The sequence below is a fragment of the Macrobrachium nipponense genome, chromosome 2 (assembly GCF_015104395.2).
Source record: "Macrobrachium nipponense isolate FS-2020 chromosome 2, ASM1510439v2, whole genome shotgun sequence".
Lineage (NCBI taxonomy): Eukaryota > Metazoa > Arthropoda > Malacostraca > Decapoda > Palaemonidae > Macrobrachium > Macrobrachium nipponense.
In genome coordinates this window covers 89,554,274-89,576,140 of record NC_087201.1, presented here as the reverse complement: position 1 = coordinate 89,576,140, position 21,867 = coordinate 89,554,274, and the positions used below count along the sequence as shown (strand labels likewise).

The 21,867-nt window shown below is 40.6% G+C and overlaps 2 protein-coding genes and 1 long non-coding RNA gene across 7 annotated transcripts in view; 1 reads left to right on the top strand and 2 right to left on the bottom strand.

Annotated features, from left to right (window-relative positions):
• LOC135220769 (uncharacterized) overlaps positions 1-919 on the bottom strand; it is a 116,399-nt gene extending 115,480 nt beyond the window's left edge. Inside the window, exon 1 of the long non-coding RNA XR_010315795.1 lies at positions 849-919. This is a non-coding gene — a long non-coding RNA (uncharacterized LOC135220769). The remainder of the gene's footprint in view (positions 1-848) is intronic.
• The window catches only part of LOC135220768 (ER degradation-enhancing alpha-mannosidase-like protein 2), a 104,164-nt gene extending 102,243 nt beyond the window's left edge, over positions 1-1,921 (top strand). For both annotated transcript variants that reach the window (XM_064258223.1, XM_064258224.1), the window contains one exon: positions 861-1,921. In XM_064258223.1, coding sequence (XP_064114293.1) covers positions 861-1,816 — 956 coding nt within the window. In that variant the 3' untranslated portion in view covers positions 1,817-1,921. The remainder of the gene's footprint in view (positions 1-860) is intronic.
• Positions 1,922-15,368: 13,447 nt separating this feature from the next.
• LOC135220767 (uncharacterized) overlaps positions 15,369-21,867 on the bottom strand; it is a 48,584-nt gene continuing 42,085 nt past the window's right edge. For all 4 annotated transcript variants that reach the window (XM_064258219.1, XM_064258222.1, XM_064258220.1 and 1 more), the window contains one exon: positions 15,369-16,681. In XM_064258219.1, the coding sequence (XP_064114289.1) occupies positions 16,319-16,681 (363 nt within the window). In that variant the 3' untranslated portion in view covers positions 15,369-16,318. The remainder of the gene's footprint in view (positions 16,682-21,867) is intronic.

Genomic DNA, 21,867 nt, shown 5'->3' with positions numbered 1-21,867 from the left:
TAGCATTTTGAAAATTTCACAATTGGGTTAATTGAAAATGAGATTCTGACTGAATTTCTTTATACTAACTGGTTTGTTTCCACAATTTGAAATACACAATGTTGTATAATACTACTTACTGTTACTCTACAGTCTGAAGGACTGTATTTTTAAATGGGTATTGGAATCGGTTCTTGGGGGTATAATTATACCTATGGTGTCCTTGATGCAAGGTATAAATATTTTAGCCACATCCAAATGAAGATTTTCACTAACAGGCTGGCCCCCTTGAAAACAAGCAGCCAATTGCAAAGTCAATCAATAAAAGCATTTAAGATAAACTTCCAAAGGTATAAAAAACATAAATGAACAAAAACTTATACCAGCCTTTGTGGGAACTTCCTCATATGTAAGACAGGCTCATTTTAGATGGAACAGACTACCAGCTGAAGTTCAAGAACATGTAAAGGAATTGGGAAACACTTGTAATATTTCTTTTTTTTTCACAAGTGCCTCCTTTGATACATAGCAAATCCTTTTGGTATCTCAGAGTAACTTATGTCATTTGTCATATGATTTATAATTTTTTCTCTAAGGTTTTGCTAATTTTCATAAAGACCTTGTTTAATTCAGTATTTGTAGGTGAGGTATTTCACTTCAAGCTTTTTCAGCATTTATATCAACATAAGTCTCCATAAATTGAGTTTTGTCAAGTTTACTAAAAATTTAGTTTAAGAATTGAAAGTGTGGTTAAAACAAACTTTAACATATGTATTTGTATTTGTAAATATAGCAGTGATGAAGGAACTGTGTTAACCTTACCTGTATTTGTAAGTATAGCAGTGATGAAGGAACAATGTTAACCTTACCTATTTCTTCAGAGGCTCATCCTGTTGATCCTGGTGCTTTGGCCTGTTGTTATCTGAAAGAAGAGGATTGGACTTTGTCTTTAGATGATCAAGTTGCTCTTATAATTGATCCAACTACACCATGGAATGATCACAAGGGTCACAGTTCCAAGAAGAACAAGCAAGAGGATAATTCCCAAGATTGCCAGGATGTGGAAACGGAGAGCGAAGATAATTCTTTGGGGGAGAATGAAAAAGGACCAAAAGAAGATGAAGAGGCAAATGAAAAGAATGCTAATGAAGTTGAAAACATTGTAACAATTCCACAAACCAGTGAAACAAAAGAAAGTGGAAATATTTTATTTGAGGGGATGGCTCAGGATGTTCAAGTTAGTGATGACATCAAGGAAATGTATCATTTAATGAAAAGTCTGGATGAGAAGCCCAGTGAGAGCAAGACTGACGAGATGGATGACACAGACAATGATAGTCAAGGAGATGAAATTTTAACAGAAAATTCTTCAGTGGATGGTGATGCAAGTGATCCAAATACTACTGAAAACTTGCAAGAATTTCTCAGCCCACAGAGCGAGATGCAACATGAGAATGCCATAGAAACTAATGATGAAATACCCAGAATTATTAAGCAGGATGAAGGACCACGCTTTTCATCTCTAAGTGAAACTGTTGAAAGAGGATTGGGTGCTAATGTTTCGGGTATGGAAGGGGCTAGTATTGCACCAAGCGTTTCAAGTTCAAAGTATGCTTCTAACTCAGGTGTTCCTCGCATAGTGAATGAGCCAAGGGACAGCAAGGCTTCAAAACCAGTTAAAAAAGTATTTGTACTGAGAGAACTAAAAGAGAGACTAGTTAGTGACCTATCTTCATATAGAAATTTCACTCTCTCAGTCAGTCATTCCTTGTTGTCATGCTCCCATCCATCATTTAGTAATTTGCTTAATATTAAAGGGCAGATGTTTTATCCTTAGAACTTAATCAATTTCAATCAGTTTTTATTTTCGTAAATAATTTAATTTGTATGCATTTTTTGAATTTCAATAAAAATTTGTATAAATACATATTATTTTACTCAAGTTTTCATCATTTTGTTTTGCAGCTAACCTTTAGTTGATGAAAACAGTAATCTACACAAAAAAACAAAATGTTGAATCGCCAAATAAAATACATTTAAAAATAATTCACAATAATGTGAATAGTTGCAAAAGTCATTCATATCCTGAAAATATATTACGAATGTCACTAAAGTCCAGATTGAGAGTGCCAAGTCACCTACCATCTACAGTACAACCAAAATATTCCAGTTGTTTTATTTAAAACTCTGATAAGTCTTAAATACATTGCTGCATAAGGAGTCTCAATTATGAAACAGTTTACGAGTAATTTTTTTGTAATGCTGAAGAATTAACATCTGTAAATTAGTCACTGGATAAAATCTTTCTCAGCACTACAGTACTGGTAAAGTCTGCAAGTTTAATAGTAGCTATTGTTGCCTGCTACTCTGTTAAATAAGTGTTACCTAAAGTGAGAGGTTCTGCATGCACTAATTTTTTTAACTAGAATGAAGCACTGTTCCAGAACATGAGTGAATGAGTGAAAAAAATACTTTATTAAGTCAAATATTTAAAAAATGAATCCAAAGAGTCTTACACAGTAGTTCTCACAAATAACTGTTGTCTGACTGTCTCAATAAAAAGGATGATGTGCTATTAATTTCACATGAGCAATGTGTCAAAGGCCGAGAATTGGCAGCAGCTTGAATGTCACCAATCAAAATAAATAATTAAAAGTTTGTAAATTTAGCTCTTGGAACAGTCATGATAATTCTAATGAGTCTTTCCCAAGTATTGCCAACCCTGGCATAGTTTAAAGGTACATGTACATACTTTAATGCACACTAAAGCTTGTTCTAAATCTGACTTTCTTCTACAAGGGCCTGGCATTACCACTGTACATATATGTGACTGGGCATTCTAAACATTACTGAATCTCAGAAAAGCTTATACAAAACTGAACAGTCATGTCAAGAGGCAGTTTAATTTGCAGTGCTCTAACATTGGGACACATAAGATCAACATTGTCGTTAAACTCATAAACCACTTGTAAAATCAACATTAGTAAGTTGAAAGGTAAGTTGAAAAGTCTCAACTAAACTGACATGATGTTTGGTCAAATTTGTCATCTTATGATAATGTGAAAGTAATAAACAGCTGAATTTCCTAAATCCAAAGCCGAGTATTAACATTTTCTTAACAACCTAAAAAATCCTAACCTCATTTAGTAACATTCAAAGTAGCTTCAATACCAAAATGTTTGCTGCACATATGACAATTTTATTTACAAACTAGTTAATGGAAAAATATACAAGATTATTGAGCATAACTTGTTTACTTGTAAGTATTTACATAGTATTTTTGTTAACACTTTAGTACTTTCAGGCCCTATCTGTGGCCCTTTCTCAAGAGATGTGTAGGTGGTCAGACTGGGTTAAGGCCCAGCAGTCGTCTGGAACTTCTTGTTGAGCTGTCATTTACTATGTGATGGCTGTCCTGGTTTCCATTCACTTGAGAGTTATTAATCCCCCTTGTCATTCTGATATCCTCAGCTCAGGATATCAGAACGACAAGAGGGGATTAACAACTCATGAGAATGGAAACCAGGACAGCCATCACATAGTAAATGACAGCTCAACAACAAGAAGTTCCAGAAGACTGCTGGGTCTTAACCCAGTCTGACCACCTACACATCTCTTGAGAAAGGGCCACATATAACGACTGAAAGTATGTACGTACACGAGTCTTAACAAAAATACTATATAAATACTTACAAGTAAACAAGTTACGTATACTCAATAATCTTGTGGGTTTCTTTTTCCATCTTCAGAAGAAAACTGAAAGACATTTTTGTTTGGTTCAAACTAGTAAATGATGATATTTTGTATGTTAAATCATATCAAAGATTTACAATTCTACCCTTTGGCCAAACAATACCTTCCACCAAGAAATGAGTAAATTATCAATTTTATCAAGGTTTTTACCAGAAATGTGAAGATAGCCAAGCACCCAAGGGAAGGCACATTTCTGCATCTTTTTCATATACAATATAGTTTTGCTGTTTCTGAAGGATCACCAATGTACTTTTCACACTTAGAAATCACCTTAAATACATACATACCTAGAGATTCCTCACACATTACAGTATTTAGGTCAGAATAATTTTAAGTATTGGTAACACAATTGCCTTTTGAGTTATTAGTGTTGTAAAATAACAAATTTTCTAAGACAATTTATATTTTTCATAGCTACAAACCTAGCGCCTAGCTAGATCTGGTTAAAATTCGGAGATGAAAAAGCAAGGAATCTTGTGAGATCTGGCAATGCGTGCGTATATCAGGTGAAAACCGGTCAAAGACCACGCACCCACGCTACCGCATTCAGTCTTTTTCTCAACTGTCTAGGTAAGAGTCGCGGTTGCCCTCACTTGGCCGGTTACCTGGTTCTTTACCCATTTTTGCTATTTTGATTGTCTGTGTGTGTGCTTGTGTTATGGCTTCCTCTGCTTCTTCTCGGCCTCACCAACGTAATTTGATGCCTACTATTTTGAGACAAGTTCTCAAGTATACTCTAAGGCCAAAGAGTTGCAATGTTGGATGGCATAAAGGTCCACGAGGTCAGAACCAAATCTCTCAAAAAATTAAAAATAATTGAGTCAGCTTGTTAGGATACAATGATTATCTTCACTACGGACACATTTAAATTGACAGACACCTTGTATTAGGTCCTGCTTGAATAACAAAATATATTTACTGATATTACAAAACAGCCAATCTAACATAACCACAATCTGTGGGTCAACATCCACAATTACATTGTTATATATGATACAAGCAAATGAATCCAAAATAGTAGGGATACATTTGGTGACAAATGAATTTTTTTAATAAAAAAATTATTTCGATACTTACCTTACTTTTAAAGTAAGCTTACATCTTCTCACCATTGTGTGTGATTGGCATTCAAAATAAACAAAATTAAAAACTATGTTTTTAATTTTGCCTGACCCAGGTGGATTGTCTACACTTGCATGTTTCCCACCAGGTGATGCTGGAATGAATATGTTATTGGAATATTTGTTTCCAGACTGTTCAGTAAGATGTGGGATGTGAGATGTAAGAATAGGGAGATAGTGCAATACCAGTTGAAGAAGAAGAAGAAGAAGGAATATACAGTGGACCCCCCGTATTCGTGTTCTCCGGATTCGCGGACTCACACATCTGCGGATTTCTCTCGGGAACGTTTCCCGGCCTTATTCGCGGAAAATTCGCACATTCGCTGTATTTTTCTGAGAAATATCCACAAATTCCTGGATTTTTGATCAATTTCATCATAAAATGCAATTTTTGCAATAAAACAATAAAAAAAACCAAGTATGAAAATTTTTAGTGAGTTTTTCTTGAATTTTAATTAACAAAATAGGCTGTTTTTAGCATTTTTATAGGGGTTCCAAACATTTGCGGGTTCTAACTATTCACGGGGGGGGTCTGGTACGCATCCCCCGCGAATATGGGGGGACCACTGTCTAGAGAGGACTAATGGGCAGACTTAACTAATAGTCTATGTAATCTACTGGCCTTTTGTAATTTCTAATAATTTTCAAGATTATTTTCTCATCATGACAACCTGAATACATTTGTTTTACATAAATCTTGTTCCTACTGAACCTAGTTATTCTACCTCTGCTTGCTGTTGACAAAATAATGCAAAACAAGAAAACAAGTACAATAGCATACAAGAGAAACTCACCCAAATTACCATCAAAATTAGTATGTACAACTCCCACTGTTTGCACCAGGATGTGGCAGGAAGAATTCTGGCAAGAATGTAAACAGAATTATAGACAGTCCATACAGGTCAGCCATGTGTTATTCTACTGTTTATTTTGAATTCGAATTGCACCTAAAAGTGTAATGTAAGCTTACTTTAACAGTAGGTAAAATTTATCCAAAATAATATGTACTGCCTTAAGTTCCAGACTGGGGTGGCTTATGCAGTCTTACTGTGGACTGCAAATCGGTAACAGTGTTTGGAAGCATAAAAAAAATATGCACAGCAAATTAACTAAATCCTGATGAAATACAAGACTTAGGTATAGTTATAGAAAACAATTGCAGGAGATCCGAAGAATGTTTTTCTCATAACTTAAGCTTTCTGAACTGGTTCATCCCAAGAAAGTTTTAGAACCACAATTCTCTCCTTATATGGTTACCTATTTTAAAAAGAAATCAAGTCCACGAGACTCAAACACCTAGGATATATTCCTCTGAATAGTATCATCTCGAACCTAATGTAAATTCCACCTGAAACAGTACAGTAGTTGCAACTTCGAGCCTCTGCCTTCTCTTTTTTGACTTTCAGAAAAGATAACATGGGAGAAGGGATTAGATTCCCATAATGGACTTATGGAAGAGAGAGCAGGTTGTGTGCCTTCCATAAATTCAACAGTAAACCTTCCAATGGTTGTGTCGACTTTTCTTAGAATAACCGTAGCTTGATAAGAGAAAAAGAAGCCAAGAGGCTTTTGTATGTTTATAGACTATCTTTGAAAGGAGGAAGAGAAAACTTGATGAAAGAGAGCACTGACAGTTAAAAAGAGTACTCATGGAAGAATCTCTTTCTGCTCAGTTTTCAGCAATCCTCCTCCCCCTTCCCTCTTCACAATGTACTCACAAAGTAGAGCAAATGATCATGTAGTAAACCACCCAATCCCTGTGTGGAAAGAAAACTTTGTCTTTCCTAAAAGACAACTGATCATTCAGAGGTTACTGAATTGCCCCTTCAAAGAGGCATAAGGAATCATCCATGGGTGACACAATCCTGAATGATAAGCAAATTATCAAGAAGTGGTAGGAGGAAAGTAAATGTTAGGGGACCTTCCATTCCAATGCAAACAGGGATTGAGTTGGTAGAGAGGAAGTGAGAGTGGAAGCATTTTCCCTGCTACTCACTGCCCCATTAAGCATTGCTGTCTTGAAGAATTAGATTCCAGGCTCAGCACAATCACAATTGAAACTCCAGTCCCCTGAGAGAAGTCTTCTACAGGCAACACAAAGGGAAATGACCAATTACCTCCTCAAGAAAAGAAGTACTACAAGAGACAGAGTCAAGGCAGAAGTGAACTGCTAGGAGGTCTTGCAAGCAGCCAACAAAGATATTTCTCCTGATTGGCAAGGGATCACTGGCAGCAATACAAACTATATCAAGATTGTTAACTTTTGTGGGACAGTTGAAAAAAAGTGTCCTGATTCACAGATCAGGCTATTAACGTCTCCCAAAATACAAGGGTGATAAAGCCTCTTGGGTAAAACCCATGGTACAATTGACAGAGGACACCAGGTACTGATTATTTTCCTTTAGGATATATAAAAAGTTTTAAAGTCTCATGGCCCCTAGGAAGTACCCCACAATGCAAATAGAGTGAGGAGAAGGTCCAACCTTGCTGTACAGTTTAGTTAAGAGTTCCTTTTGAATTGACATAATGGTTATAAATTAGCAAACCTGTTGCAATAAAGCAACTGTGTTAAATGCAATCATGTTGCCAAAACAAGAAAAGCAAAATAAGTTGGTTGTTCAAGTATCCAGAAGTACATAACCACCTACCATGAAAAATTAATAACAATAGCTTCAACACAAATTAAAGTTCTGTGACCAAACTTATCCGTGGGAGTTGATGTCAGTGGAGGCCAGTACTGTAGTCTGTTTGACACAGGAGCCCAAATATCATTGGTAAATGCACGTGTGATTAGAGATGTTGAGAGATGGAGGTGGAGCATTAGAAGGAGAGAAGTGTGTCAGTGACATGTATAGCAGGAAAGTCAGTTGGATGGGAAGAAGTGAGGTTGGAAGTAAAGTTGGGAGAGACTGAGTTAGAAGCATGCTCCGTGGTACTGGGAGATGAGCAAATACCATGTTGTTTCCTGTTTGGGATGGATTTTTTGAGGAAGAATGGACTGGTAGTGGATATTGGGAAAGGACTTCTGTTGAAAGATGAGGTTGTAGTAGGGAGAATTCAAAGTGAAGCAGTAAGCAAGACCAGGTATGTGGGAGTGATTAGTAGAAGTCTGAGTGAGGATAAGGATATACCTAGTGGAGCTAGATAAAAGTGAGAATGAATTGCTAACAAAGGAGGGCATAGAGGAGAGCAGAATTATTTTGTGGTGAGTGAGTTAAGGAGATGTATTAGGGAGGGAGTACCTGGGAAAAGCTGGCCATTGTTGTTGAGTAAATGGATGCAGTTTGCTCGGAGGTTTGTGTTGTGTGAAGGCGTGGTGTATTTTTCAAGAGAGAAGATGGGAAAGTTGATGTATTCCAGTTTTCTCAATGAGCAAAGCAGTGGGGATGTGCAAGTTAGTTTATGAGAAATATGAAGTTTTCATAATAAAACTAATATTGTACTACTTACCTGAACACCTGAATTAGCCCTGGTCACTGACCAGCCAGAACTATATCCCCACATATTTACCCACTACAGGTAAAATCTAGTCAAATGAGTTACCTGTGTTACTATTGGCAACATTGCTGCAAATACCAGCCACCAGAGGCTTGCCTCTTCAATTGAATCATTCACTATCAAATTGAAGTGGGGAGGAGGGTGGGAATCATTCAGGTGTTCAGGCAAGTATTACCATATTAGTTTTATTATGAAAACTTCATATTGCAATACACTCCCTGAACATCTGAATTAGCCCGATTAACAACATTTTAATGGAGGTGGGATCAATCTAATTCAGCCCGACCTGTCCACGGAGCATACGCAGGTAACTCATAATCAACCTACCATGTATAAATGTTTAACCGTGATTTTAATCTCAGCACTTATTAAAAAGGTATGGTAGCTTGGTCGTGCGTCTAAGGCACTGGCAACACCCATTTTATCTCCTGCCTCTCTCTCTCTCTCTCTCTCTCCTCACCTCTCTCTCTCTCTCTCTCTCTCTCCCACACTTCCCCCCCCCCCCCCTCCATTACCTAAGGCAATCAAATCAGACTCATGAACTTACAAAAATACATTTATTTAAGAGCAAAGCGTAAACTAAATAACTCAGATTCTTAACAGAATGGTTAAATGAAATTTTGAACTCATGACAACCCACTCCATATTTCTCATACAATAACCCACATTATTTTAGTCATAAAACTGGGCAAGTCATAATCCAGTCTCCCTAGTAACACCATGAAACATAAGTTAGGTTCCCATATCAATCCCCCTTTGTTCCAGAACCGCCCATTCAACACAGTATTCACACACACTTTTCAAAAAGTACTTTGGCAGAAGCCATCTTGGCTCTGCCGCCTCTGTAACGATCTCTCACCTTGGTTACCTTACTATCTCGTTATGTAGGGAAAAAGCTCGCACATACGCTCAAACTCACACACATTGTTCATGTCCCAGAAAATTAACTGCCTTAACCAGTTTCATAAGGCATCTCTGCAACCGCCCATAGCGACAGGATGAGGCACTGATCTCGACATCACGCCACCCAATGAAGGTACATCCCTCTTTTATATATAACAAATGTATGTATCCTCATGGTGAATTCGGTGAGACACCAAATTCAGGCAGGATGGAATAACTGGAGGTCTGTATCAGGGGTCCTCTGTGACTAGAAGGTCCCTCTGAAATTGAAAGGAAAGTTCCATAGGACGGGGGTCTGACCAGCAATGTTATATGAAACAGAAACAACAAGTACAGTCGGTACCATTTGAGATTACCAAATGGCTAAACTTACGAAAACTCGAGGATACGAAAGCTAATAAAACAAAAAAACGAACGGGTCCTACATACGAAAAGTTTTTCAAGAGAACGAAAAGGTTTTTTCTGTAAAAGTGCCGAGATTCGCCCGAACCACCGATAACAATTTTGAAACCTCGGACATGTGGATCATTTGTGAGCCGCCAACTTAGTAGACTGCGCCACCTATCCCCCTGCTCTCCCATTGGTTTTCCTGATGCTAGTACGCGGGCCATTGAGATCCTCTCTCCACTATTGGCCAGAATCCCTCATCATGCATCTATGTATGTGGTGGCGGGTGCCTCGGCCACTGCGGTAGCAACAGCATCGTTATCGTACGCACAGGCGGTTATTCGTTTTCGGGATCGATCAACTATTTCTAAATCTACTAGTGCAGAGTTGGACATTGTTCATTGGATGGATTTGTTTGTTATCAGGGTATTTTTTGAAAAAAATTTCTTATTTCTTTTCACAGAAAACGGAAAAAAGAAGAGCACCGCTCTTGAATGAATGACAATATATGATCATGATTGGACCAAGATCTCTCTTCGTGGGATAAGTGACCAAGATCTCTTCACATGGGATGAAGTGATCAGGTCTCTTCATGGGAATAACTGGAAACTTTGCAAGGTTTTGGTAGAATCTCCACTTCCCTGGCTGAACAGAGGGTGTTTGGACCAATCATTTACAACATGCATAACGCCAGTATAAATCAAGGCACTTCAGTTTATGTTGAAGGTCGAGCAGCCGAACATTTCAGTTACCAAATCAGTTGCAGAGAGATGCATTTGGGTTGAACAGGGTTTTGAATGGACACCAGGGACAACAAAGTCATGAGGTGCAACCAATTTAGTAGATTAATTATCAAGACGGGCAGCCGTTAATGAGACACTACACCGCTGGCCTTGTGAGGGAGATTGCCACTTTTCATAAAAGCGCAATTGTTTATTTAGAAAAAAAGAAACCCCGAAAAGGCTCACACTTAATGTAGGTATTGCTTGGCACCAGCTTCCGATGAGCAGTTTGCCCGAGTTCGTTTCAGAAACATTGTGAAAAGTAGGCAGAAGCAATCTTCCTATTTGGAATCATTATTTTTTTTAAAAGAGGCCTTTAAACATTAGCAGGAGTAAGCAAAAAAGGAAGAACCGAATGTGATAAAAACGAAAGAAAGTTGAAAGCAAAAAGGAAGAACCAAGTGATTGAAAAAACAGAAAGTTTGAAAGCAAAAGGAAAGAACCAAGTGATATAACAGAAGTTGAAAGTGGTGATGAAGTTGAAATTCTGTAAAAAAAAAAAAAAAAAAAAAAAAAATTTTATTCTTTTGAGTTTTTTGTAAGTTAAGTGTTACAGTTTTGGTTATGTGTTTCGTAAAGTTTTTAGTTTAGATGTTTTCCTTACAATTTGTTTTTTTTATTTGTGTTTTCGGTAGGTTTTAAGTTAAGTTACGTACGTTAACGTTACATTATCTGCCGTTTGTTCTCCTCCTGCCCTCCCCCTGCCAGCCAGCTTTCGGAGATAGCCTGCACTCGAAAGGTAAGCTTCACATTTTACGTACAGTATCTTTTTCTTGTTATTACACCATGTACGATTACACTAATACATTTTTTTTTATTTTACGGGTTAATTTGCATTTGCGTTATTAAAGTTTAGGTTATTGAATGTCCAAATTGTTTTTGTAGTATTTTCATTGTTTTATAGGTCAATTTAAGCTTTATTATGAATGTTTAATGGGGTGTTTTTTGGAGGGCTTTGGAACCGGGATTAAGCCCTTTTACATGTAAAATGTGGTCCAAGATACTTAGAAAACTCACTTGATACGAAAGGGCTCCGCCTTCGGAACGGATTAATTTCGTATCTTCGAGGCACTACTGTATGAGGAAAACAGAGGAGGGATGAAGATGGAATGTAGCAGAAATGAGGAATGTTCAGATGGGATGTCGTTTGGGAGTTAAACAAGGGAAAGATCAGGATTAGAAATGAAGTATAATAATAAGAAAGGATTCGACAACAGGTAGTTTGAAATTATCGAAGAAATACAGGGAAGGCTTCGGATTGGTATTGGGACACCATGTTACGAAGGGAGGAACATCATGTTGGAAGACATACGAGGGGAAATAGAAGTGCGGGGTAGAAAGGAAGAAGGGAAGACCAAGAAAGAGATGGCAGGTGATTGTTGTTAGGGGAAAGATTGATGGTATGAAAGGTATTAAATGAGAACGAGGTACAGGAACAGGAAATTGATGTGGAGACGGACTCATTCGCATTGGCGACCCATAATAAAAATGGTTTTTAAGCTAGGAAGAAGAAGAAGATTGTATCCGCATTTATTAATTTCTAGGTCAGTAGGTGAGGATGTTTGCAAATGAAAGTTACCTTCAACATCAGTGTTGAGTTATTAGGTACCGGTCTGAAGTCAAAAGTAGCCTTCCGCCATGTTTGGTAATTACTACTTAACTTATTCATTGGAGGTTAAAAGCAAATCTCCCACCTATGTTGTCCAACTCGGTTAGGTTGAGGATGCTTGCAGAGGAAGTACCTTAGACCGTCAGTTGTCATGTCCAAGGTTAGCCGCCTGAGTCTGAAGAACTCCCATGTGGTCTATTCTAGCCTCTCATGTATGGAGGAGAAATAGTGGTGTGCATTGGACCTTCGAGTTTCTCACCTGTTTCACTGACGCAGATGAACTTGTGCTGTCCGAACCGGCACTGGAAACCGGGAAAAGAACTAAAGGACCGAACATCAACAACGAGCAGCACACAAGACCCAAACACTTTACTACATTCTGCGATCTGGCTGTTTGAATACCAACCAAAACTTGTCCTGACAAAACTAGCATGATCCATCATAACTGAGCCAACTGGTCTGATTGCGCAACGATATACCAACAAGACGATGATAAACTCCTAAGCAAGTCATACTCGACTGCACAATCCCTCAGCCCCCACCCCAGACACGATGACGTATCACTTGTCCGACCGCTGTCCACCCCCTCACAAGAGCCAACCGTCACCAGTTCCGCAAATCATGTAAGAACTAAATACTATGACATAACACTGAGCTAATCTCACTCGACTGCGCATACCCTCACTACCCTGTGACAATAACGTTACACCTAAGCCAAATATACATTGACAATGAATGCCCAACCCTATGAGCCAACCACATACTGTGAGCCAAACGTGTACCAACCAAGACGATGACATAACCTTGAGCCAGTCTCTTTGTCTGCAAAAACCCACACCAGCCAGTGACTATGACATGACACTGGCTGACTACAATGGGCGAGCAACGCCCCCCAAGAGCGAGCAGGTCGCAAACACGATCCAACAAACGCTGGTTACACCAATAATAACCTGGACGGGAGTCCAGAGCTGAAGCTACATTGATCGAGAGAGGGAAGGGAGTACTCCCTGAAACCCCGGAAACAAGATTGAACCCACATTGAACACCTTGAAGGATTAATGGAAATATTCACAAGAAAAGGCTGAGAAAGAAGCAGAAGGAGAGAAAAGGGGAAGAAGCTACACTCGGAGTAACCACCGGAGCACCTAATGCTGATGTGTGGGTGGAGTAAACCCGACTTGTGCCACACACACCAAAAGTGCCTCTAAAGACAGGTTACGAACTGCTGAACCAATGGGAACCAAAGAAGGAAATAATCAGGTACCCTAACGAAAGGAGGACAAGGGCACAACATTACTAATGATGGAGCAGACGAACTGTCAACTGCCGTAGCCACCGCAATAACCGTGGTAGGCACGATATGTCTCAAACACCGAAAGTATAAAATGGGAACTGAAGAAGGTAGATTACCAGCTATCCTATTAAAAGGAGTTGCTGGGGACACAACCGGTACTGACAGTCAATGATGGCAAAGACGAATCTACAACTTCCATAGCACCCGCAAGAACCGCGGAGGCCACATTAATTCTCAACTCAGTAAAGAATGAATATACGGAGTTGAGGAAGACTCCGCAACTGCCTGTGAAAAACCTCCGGACTAGCAGGCTGAGAACTACTGGACTAGACCCAAGGAAGGAGCTAAGAAGACAGCCCCACCAACTGTACACCCAACCCGAACTCCGGAGAGAAAGAGGGAGCTTCCGAAACCCACAAATCACAGGACTGAACTGATGAAAGTTCTTTACTTTGCTTTGTTAATGGCAGGGAAACAAAATGAGCGTGAGATTGTGTAACACAAAGCTATTAGGAGAAGTTTAAAAGAAATTGTAACATACCATTTGGTAAAAGTGTAATTATTGCAAAAGTTAGGTTTAGGCTATTTTCACGGCAAAATGGATGCATCCTACCCTAACCTATACTATAGTAGATTCACATTAACTGTGCATCTGATGTCTAGGCCAGTCTTTTACGAAGCTCCTGATTGGCTGTTGATAAGCCAATCACAGAGCTGGAAATTCTCAGTCTCTTGAGAGAGTTCACATAGGCAGGATTATGTTCCACCTCTCTTGAAGAATACATCTTTCAAAAGTATCCATCAGAAGAGGTGGAACATACATCCTGCCTATGTGAACTCTCTCTCGAGAGAGAGTTTCCAGCCCTGTGCTCGGCTTATCAACAGCCAACCAGGAGTGTCGTAAGGGACTGGCCTAGACATCAGATGCACAGTTGAAGTAAATCAATGGTATTTCTACAGAAGCAATCCGTTGTGGCCTAGACTACGGCAATTGACGTTTTCCTATGTTATTTTACTTACTGAACAAGAATTTAAAGTAAAATTTATTCGGACGACTGTAATTAACCCCCAGGGGCCAGTATTAAACACGGCGAAATACATTGGACATCCCAATCCCTAGTGGATGTCGTATCCGCGGTTACATTCCTTACAGTTCATGCAGAACTATTCTTTAGAATTACCCTAGAAGAAACGTAACCGCGGATACGACATCCACTAGGGATTTTGGCGTCCAATGTATTTCGGAGTATATGGTACTGGCCCCTGGGGGTTAATTACAGTCGTCCGAAAAAATATTACTTAAAATTCTTGTTCAGTAGGTAAAACTGCATAGAAAAACCGCAACTGCCATAGTCTGGGCCAGCCCTAGATCTACCAAATCAATTAATAGGGAGGAAAGCCAGGGCATGGCCAGGAGACTTCACACCCCTCAGAACACTGAATGTGCAACTATTTTTTATAATTGCATGATGCTGCTGTACCATTTTAATGAGGAAAATACTACTGAATAATGAAAAGGCAGGCAATTCCTCTAATAAATTGACCATAATCATCAGTGTGTAAAGAGGTGTGGATTACACAGGAAGTCAATAAAGGTAGGTAGCCTACGATATAACTGAAGTAGTTTTTAGCAATTTCCTCCATAATTTACAAGCCTCCTTAGAACACAATACCTACTAATCATGGTTAGGTTAGTACCTATTTTAAGGAATTTCTTTCTTGTTCTTAATTCAACTGTACTACTTTCCTTATTATAGGTAGCGATATAGTAGTACCTAGTGAATTCTGGCAATACTGCCAAATAGGTAGTTCCCGTTATTCTGTTCTGTTAGTATATATGACAAGATGGGAGGAAGCCGGGAGGGGGGGAGTGGGGGTCAAGTGCCCCGCCTCAACTCCCTAGGTCGTAAAAGTTAGGTTAAGATGCTACCTATCGTCTGAAGCATTTTGGTGTTTTACGAAATGTTTCTTGGGTAACTTTACAAACAATTATTGTTTAACCTAAGGCAAATACTAAATAAGGAATAAAAGGCAAACATACCTAAGCTACAAAAATGTAGGTTAATCATAAGTGACATGCCAATACAGTGATATGAACCAAGTCCAAAACATCAAATCCTTTTTCACGGCTGTAAAACCCTAGCCCCCAGGTAATTGTTAGGCTATCTGAAGTTCTAAGTTCACGGTGCATCTTAGTACTTAGGCTAGGTACTTGTTTTCTCCAAAGATATGATAGGCTAATCGGTATCTCACTAATTCAACGATTACTTTTTACAGATCAGCAACTTTTCCATAGTTGTGCTTACGCTTTCAAAAAGTTGAATTAAACGGCAAGGTTTCTCTTTTTTCATTGCACTTGCTTTAATTCGACTTGGTAAATTCAGTGCTAAATTGTACTTAGATCAGCACATATGGCATTTAAAACATTTCCCTTTGAGTTTTGTTGGCCTTCATTGGCTTTCCTCAAGAACACCAGAATTTTACTGTACGTTAATGTTTTGGTGACTAATTCATTTATACAAAAGGAAACAAAATTACACTTACGCTTATTCATACGACTAGACTACTAAGACTACTAGTGTGTACTAGAGCAGAGAACTAGAGTTTCACTTGGTCAGGTTTCATAGTTATTTTCAGAATAAACGTGAAATAGCACATGTATTAAAGTTTTCCAATACTTTATAATTTTTTGTTACATACAATTCTGAGATTTCCACCATTTTACTGAAATCCACTTTAAAAAAACACGAATTAATGTTGAGAGAGCAAAATTATTGTCATGGATATACTATGGGAAAGAATTTTTTACTCTTGTGTTTTCCTGATCATTGAAAGGAGCCATATCCTATAGCTACAATGCAAAAAACTTTTTTTTCCTACTCAGCATAACCATCCTTTCCTTTATGTCCATAATCAAATCTATAATTACAGTTTATGATACAATTAAATATTAGTTATATATTCCTCTGAAAAAAAGAGGGACACAATGCTTTCAGTCTAACTTTTCACAGCCAATAAAACTCGCACTGTCTGACTGATTTGGTTCTTCATTCACTGGGAACATGTCCCTGATATACCACATCCCAATGAGACACTGCCTTAAGGACCTGAACCCTCTCTGTGCTCTCACATCACGGGAAGCAACTCCAAGGTAGGTTTTACTTATGAGGTCCTGAATGAGCTTCTCGTCGGGCAGGAGACCACATTTTAGGACAGCTATCTCCAGTTCTGCGCTGAGATTGTCCATGTTGAGTTTGGCTTCGTTCATCTGTTCAGTGAATGTTTCATCGTAGAAAATCTCGTCCATGATGAGACTTTCTAAAGCTGTCGAATATCTTTGGGAAAAACTAAGGGTCTGAAATAAAAAGGAACAGTTTCAATGTCTGTCTTAAGCATGTTTTAAACTAATTTCATTGTATTAAATTAGACTGAGTTTGTTTTCGGGATTAAAATAATATTAAGAGAGATCGATGAAACGTTGTAACTGTAACTGTTATAGCAGTTAAGGCCCCTACACACGATCAATGTTTTCGTCAATCAATTGATATCAATTTATTGACGACAATGAAATTGAGCAAATCACTGTGCCTACACACGGTCAATGATTTTACTTCAATTTTCAGTTTGATTCATAACTTCGAGATGAAAGCATCTGTGGCTCTAGGAATAGGGCTTGCTCTGGACACTAAATTATTGATCAATATATTGATGTTTTGCCCACACACGATCAATTTTATTGAAGACCCATCAATAAATATCAAAGGATCTTTGATCTCTCAATGAATTGATTCAATGAAATTGTTTCAATTAAATTTATATCAATGTCACCTACACACGGTCAATTTCTCCATCAATTCATTGACGTCAATAAATTGATATCAATTAATTGACGAAAAAATTGATCGTGTGTAGGGGCCTTAAGAATACCGTGACATCTGTTAAGATCTTTAGTTCGGTGATGTTGAGCAACATTGGAACTGGTCTGTACAGATAAGTTGATAACTAAACAGAGACGGTGGGATGATTTGTACACCTAGTCCTCTGGAGTTACCCTTCTCTAAGCGAAAAAGTTGTAAAGTATACAGAAGTGGAGAAAGTGGTTCACACACAATAAACCTGAGACTTCAAAAAAAAGCCATTAGACATTCATATTAGATTTCATTCAAGAGGTCGCAGTGTTGTAAAAATTTTAGAATCGTTTCTAGAGATTTTTTTATTTTCAGCTAAAATTTCTTTCATTCTGTGGTTTTTAACCTAAAAGTTTCTTGGGCGTTGATATTTCTGGCATTCCAAAATGTGCTTTATAGGTACCTGCGTTCGATATATATATATCACAAATTGGTGGGGGACGTAAGGTGTGCACATTAAAAAGAAAAAAAAAAAAACTGTGCAAAGACCTGTGTCAAGAACTTCGTTACTCAGTACCCACTAATCATAATCTTGTATCGCATCTAGCTTAACAGCAAAAGTCACATGTAGCCTTTCACAGATATATAATTCATCAATGTATGTCCATTATGTCCTTTGTTATTACCATTTTATTGACTTCTAAGAAGTACAAATTCCTCTCTATCTGTGTGCGAGTCGACGGGCCCCGGAGGTTCGGGCACTCCATTTCCGTCCGCACACTGATATGTCTATTGCGTGCCCAGCCCCAGGTAATAATCATCAGTAACCAGTTCTGTTTCATTGAGACCTCACAACTGGTGACCCGAGGAATGACGGTAAAACCGCGGTTTATGGCTCTGCCATTAACAGACTCGCTACAGCCGCGCTTACTTTCAGAAGCCTTTTATGGAACCATACGGTGACAAAGTTAAGGCGCTTCTGAAAGCTCCTTCCTCAGAAAACCACCCACGCCACTAACAGACTAATTACAGCGTACCTCTCCAGGTATGTTCTGGCGTGTTCAAAAGGTTTGGCCCTGCCATTTACAATCCACATTGACCGTATTCAGAAAGTCATTAATAGAACCACACGGCATATAGTTTTGACTTCTGATGAACCCCGAACACCATTAACGGACTAAATATGGCCCGTAATTCACGTTTTGTTGTGAGAGTCAAAATGCCAGAGGGAACCCGAAAATCAAACTAAAGACCTACAGATACTCTGCATTCCCCTCTCGCCTTAAAAAATCGTGATAACTCAGGCGATAAAGCTGCCGCCATTCTCGCGGCAAAACACCGCGTCATGGTTCCTGAAGGCCAATGTACATTTCCACGTAGCCAAGGTCACGGATGAAGACATGAAAGCAGATATCACCATGTTGACGCTGCCTAAGGAAGTGTGTAATAAAATTACACCTTGGCTAGACGTGCAGCCAGAAAAGATCAAATACAAAGATCTCCGCAGGAAGCTCACTGAGATCTACTCCATGCCCGTCCCAGAAAGAGCCCAACGTGCCCTAGACCTGATGAACCAGCCCCTTGGGGACGCTTCACCCAAGGACCCCTGGGACAAACTACGAGGTCTCCTGATGTTGCTGGACTGCGATGAATCCAGCAAAAGAAGGATCAGCCTATCATGAGAAATATTCTTGCAGCGCCTTCCTCAGGAGGTGAGGGTGCAAATCATGGAGGCAGACACACTTCCAATGGAGAAATTGGTGAACATCGTGTATAAACTCCACAAGGCCACCAAGGCCTCCAAGCACACTGCAGCACCCGCAGCCTGATAGAAGAGAAGGTCGAAGAGGGGGGATACAAACAACATACAGAAAAAGGCGCCGCCGCAGCAGCAGAGGACGTGGACGAATCCAGCCTGGTGTTATTTCCATCGACGATTCAGGAAAAATGCCAGAAACTGCAGAGTTTCATGTGTGTTCCCAAAAATGCAGAGGGCAACCACCCATAACAGCAGTGGCTGCAAACAACAGAGAATCTGAACCAGTGGTATTCTTCATCCACGACTCAATCGTGGAGTGCCGAATACTGGTAGACACGGGTGCCATGCAGTCAGTCTTTCCGCTGTCGAGAAAGGACAGCAACCACCCACCCAATGCCACGGTCGCACTAGTAGCCGCAGATGGAAGCCCGACCCTCTGCTACGGAACCCAGATTCACAGAATATCCATTCTGGGTCATAAGTATGATGGACCTTTGTCATTGCAGACATGAGGTTCCCTCTACTGGGCGCTGATTTTCTGGCACAACATGGCTTGTTGGTGGACGTCAGCCTTAACACCTTTTAGACACTGGAACCTGCCTTCTCCCGTCCACTCGCCGCCGGCCTGGGAGTGCCCACTGTATGTGCTGCCGCGTCATCCAAATACAGAGCCCTCCTGCGGGAATTCCCAGATGTCTTCAAAGTGAAGCTACGCCAGGTGCCGGGAATACATGCCAAGCATGGCATCTACCACCACATCACCACCACGGGCCCACTGACTCATGCCAAGTTTTGCCGCCTGCTACCCAAGGAGCTCCAGGATGCTAAACGAGCATTCACAGAAATGGAGAGAATGGATATTTGCAAGAAGGCATCAAGCCCATGGGCATCACCCTCCACATGGTGAAGAAGCTAGACGGTTCCTGGAGGTCCTGTGGGGACTATTGTCGATAGAACCTGGTGACATTACCCCCTGCCAAACATGCAGGACCTAACAGGAGCCTTACACGGCACCAAAATATTTACTAAAATGGATCTACTTAAATCTTATTTTCAGGTGCCAGTACATCCTGACGACATTTTGAAGATGGCCATTACACCGTATGGAACATACACCTTCTCCTACTCCACCTTTGGCCTTAGGAATGCTGTGGCCACATTCCATCAACTGATTGACAGCATCCTGGGAGACCTACCTTTCTGCGTCTGCTAAGTGGACGATATCCTGATTTTCTCCAGGTCCCCGGAAGAGCACCTGGGACATGCCTAGGCCATGCTGAAACACCTTCAGGAGAATGTGTTGATTATCAGATTTGACAAGTGTTCCTTCGGCGTAATGAATGTGGACTTTCTGAGACACGAGGTCTCCCCGATGGGCGTCCGCCCCATGGCCTTCAAGGTAGAGGTGGTAAACAACCTCCTTACACTGAAAACAATCTAGTCCCTGCAGGAGTTCCTTGGCATGGTCAAATACTACCGACAGTTCGTGTAGAACATCACCCACATCATGTATCCCCTGACTAAGGTGCTGAAGGGGAAACCAGAGACGCTGATGTGGGAAACGCCGCAGCAGAGAGCACTCGAGCAGATGAAGGCAGCCAGAGCCAGAGCCACCACCCTACCCTACCAGGACCCCACCGCCCACCTGAGACTCATCAATGATGCCAGCAACGTCACCTGTTGAGCTGCACTGGAGCAGACAGGGACAGGTCCCCCCGCCCACTTGCCTTTTTTAGCCGCAAGTTGAAGCCACCCGAGACCCACTATAGTGCATTTGACAGGGAACTGCTGGTAATCTACCAGGCCACGTGTCACTTCAAATTCCTCCTAGACGGCAGCCCCTTCACCATCCAGGCGGACCACAACCTTTGGTACATGCTTTCACGTAGGCTGGGGGACGCGTGGTCAGAAAGACAGCAGCAGCACTTGGCCGCTATATCCAAATTCAGGTGCACCATCAGCTACGTCCCCAGAAAGAAGAACCCGGTAGTCGATGCCCTATCAAGGATTGAAATAAATTTGGTCCGTTGACTAAAAGGCCCTGGTGAAAGAACAAGCCGCAGACCCTGAAACGCCAGCTTATTGAACGGCACTCACCACACTGAAGTGGAAGGACATGCCAGTAGGAGAGCAGGGATCAACACTTCTCTGCGACACCAGCACAGGCCGCCCCCACCTCCTGATACCTGCATCACAAAGGAAGCAGGTATGCAACATCATCCAAAGTCTCTCCCATCCATCAGCATGTACAACAACACGACTGATAACCAAGAGGTTCATGTGGCATGGGATATAAAAGGACGTGTGGAGATGGGCAAAGGACTGCATACTGTGCCAGACAAGCAAGCTCACCCGGCACACAGAATCAGTCATTGGGGACTTCCCTCAACCACGAAGACGGTTCGGGCACATTCACATGGCCGTCATAGGACCTCTGCCCCAATTGGGGGTTGCCAGATAACTCCTAACAGTCATAGACTGGTCTATGAGATGGCCGGAAGCATCTACAAGCACCTGTGAGGAAGCCCTGGGATCAAGTTGGATAAGCCGTTTCAGTGTGCCGGATGACATCAATACGGATAGGGGCTCAGCATTCCTGTAAGAAATTTGAGTCTCCCTGGCATGCCTGACGAGGACAACACTCCACAGCACAACAGCATATAACCCCGCCGCCAACGGAATGTGGAAAAGGCCCACCTTTCGTTAAAAGTGGCACTGATGGCATGGTGTACCGATGAAAATTGGAAGGCGCAGCTACCCTGGGTCCTACTAGGACTTCGAACAGCACAAGAAATCCACGGGTGGAGAAACTGAGTATCTGTTGACAGATTAAAGCCAGCTTTCCTGATAGATAACGAAACCCGGGAAGAGATCAGCAGGCATCCGAGAATTCATCCACAAAACAAGACCTCAAGCGAAGGAACCGACGTCCCA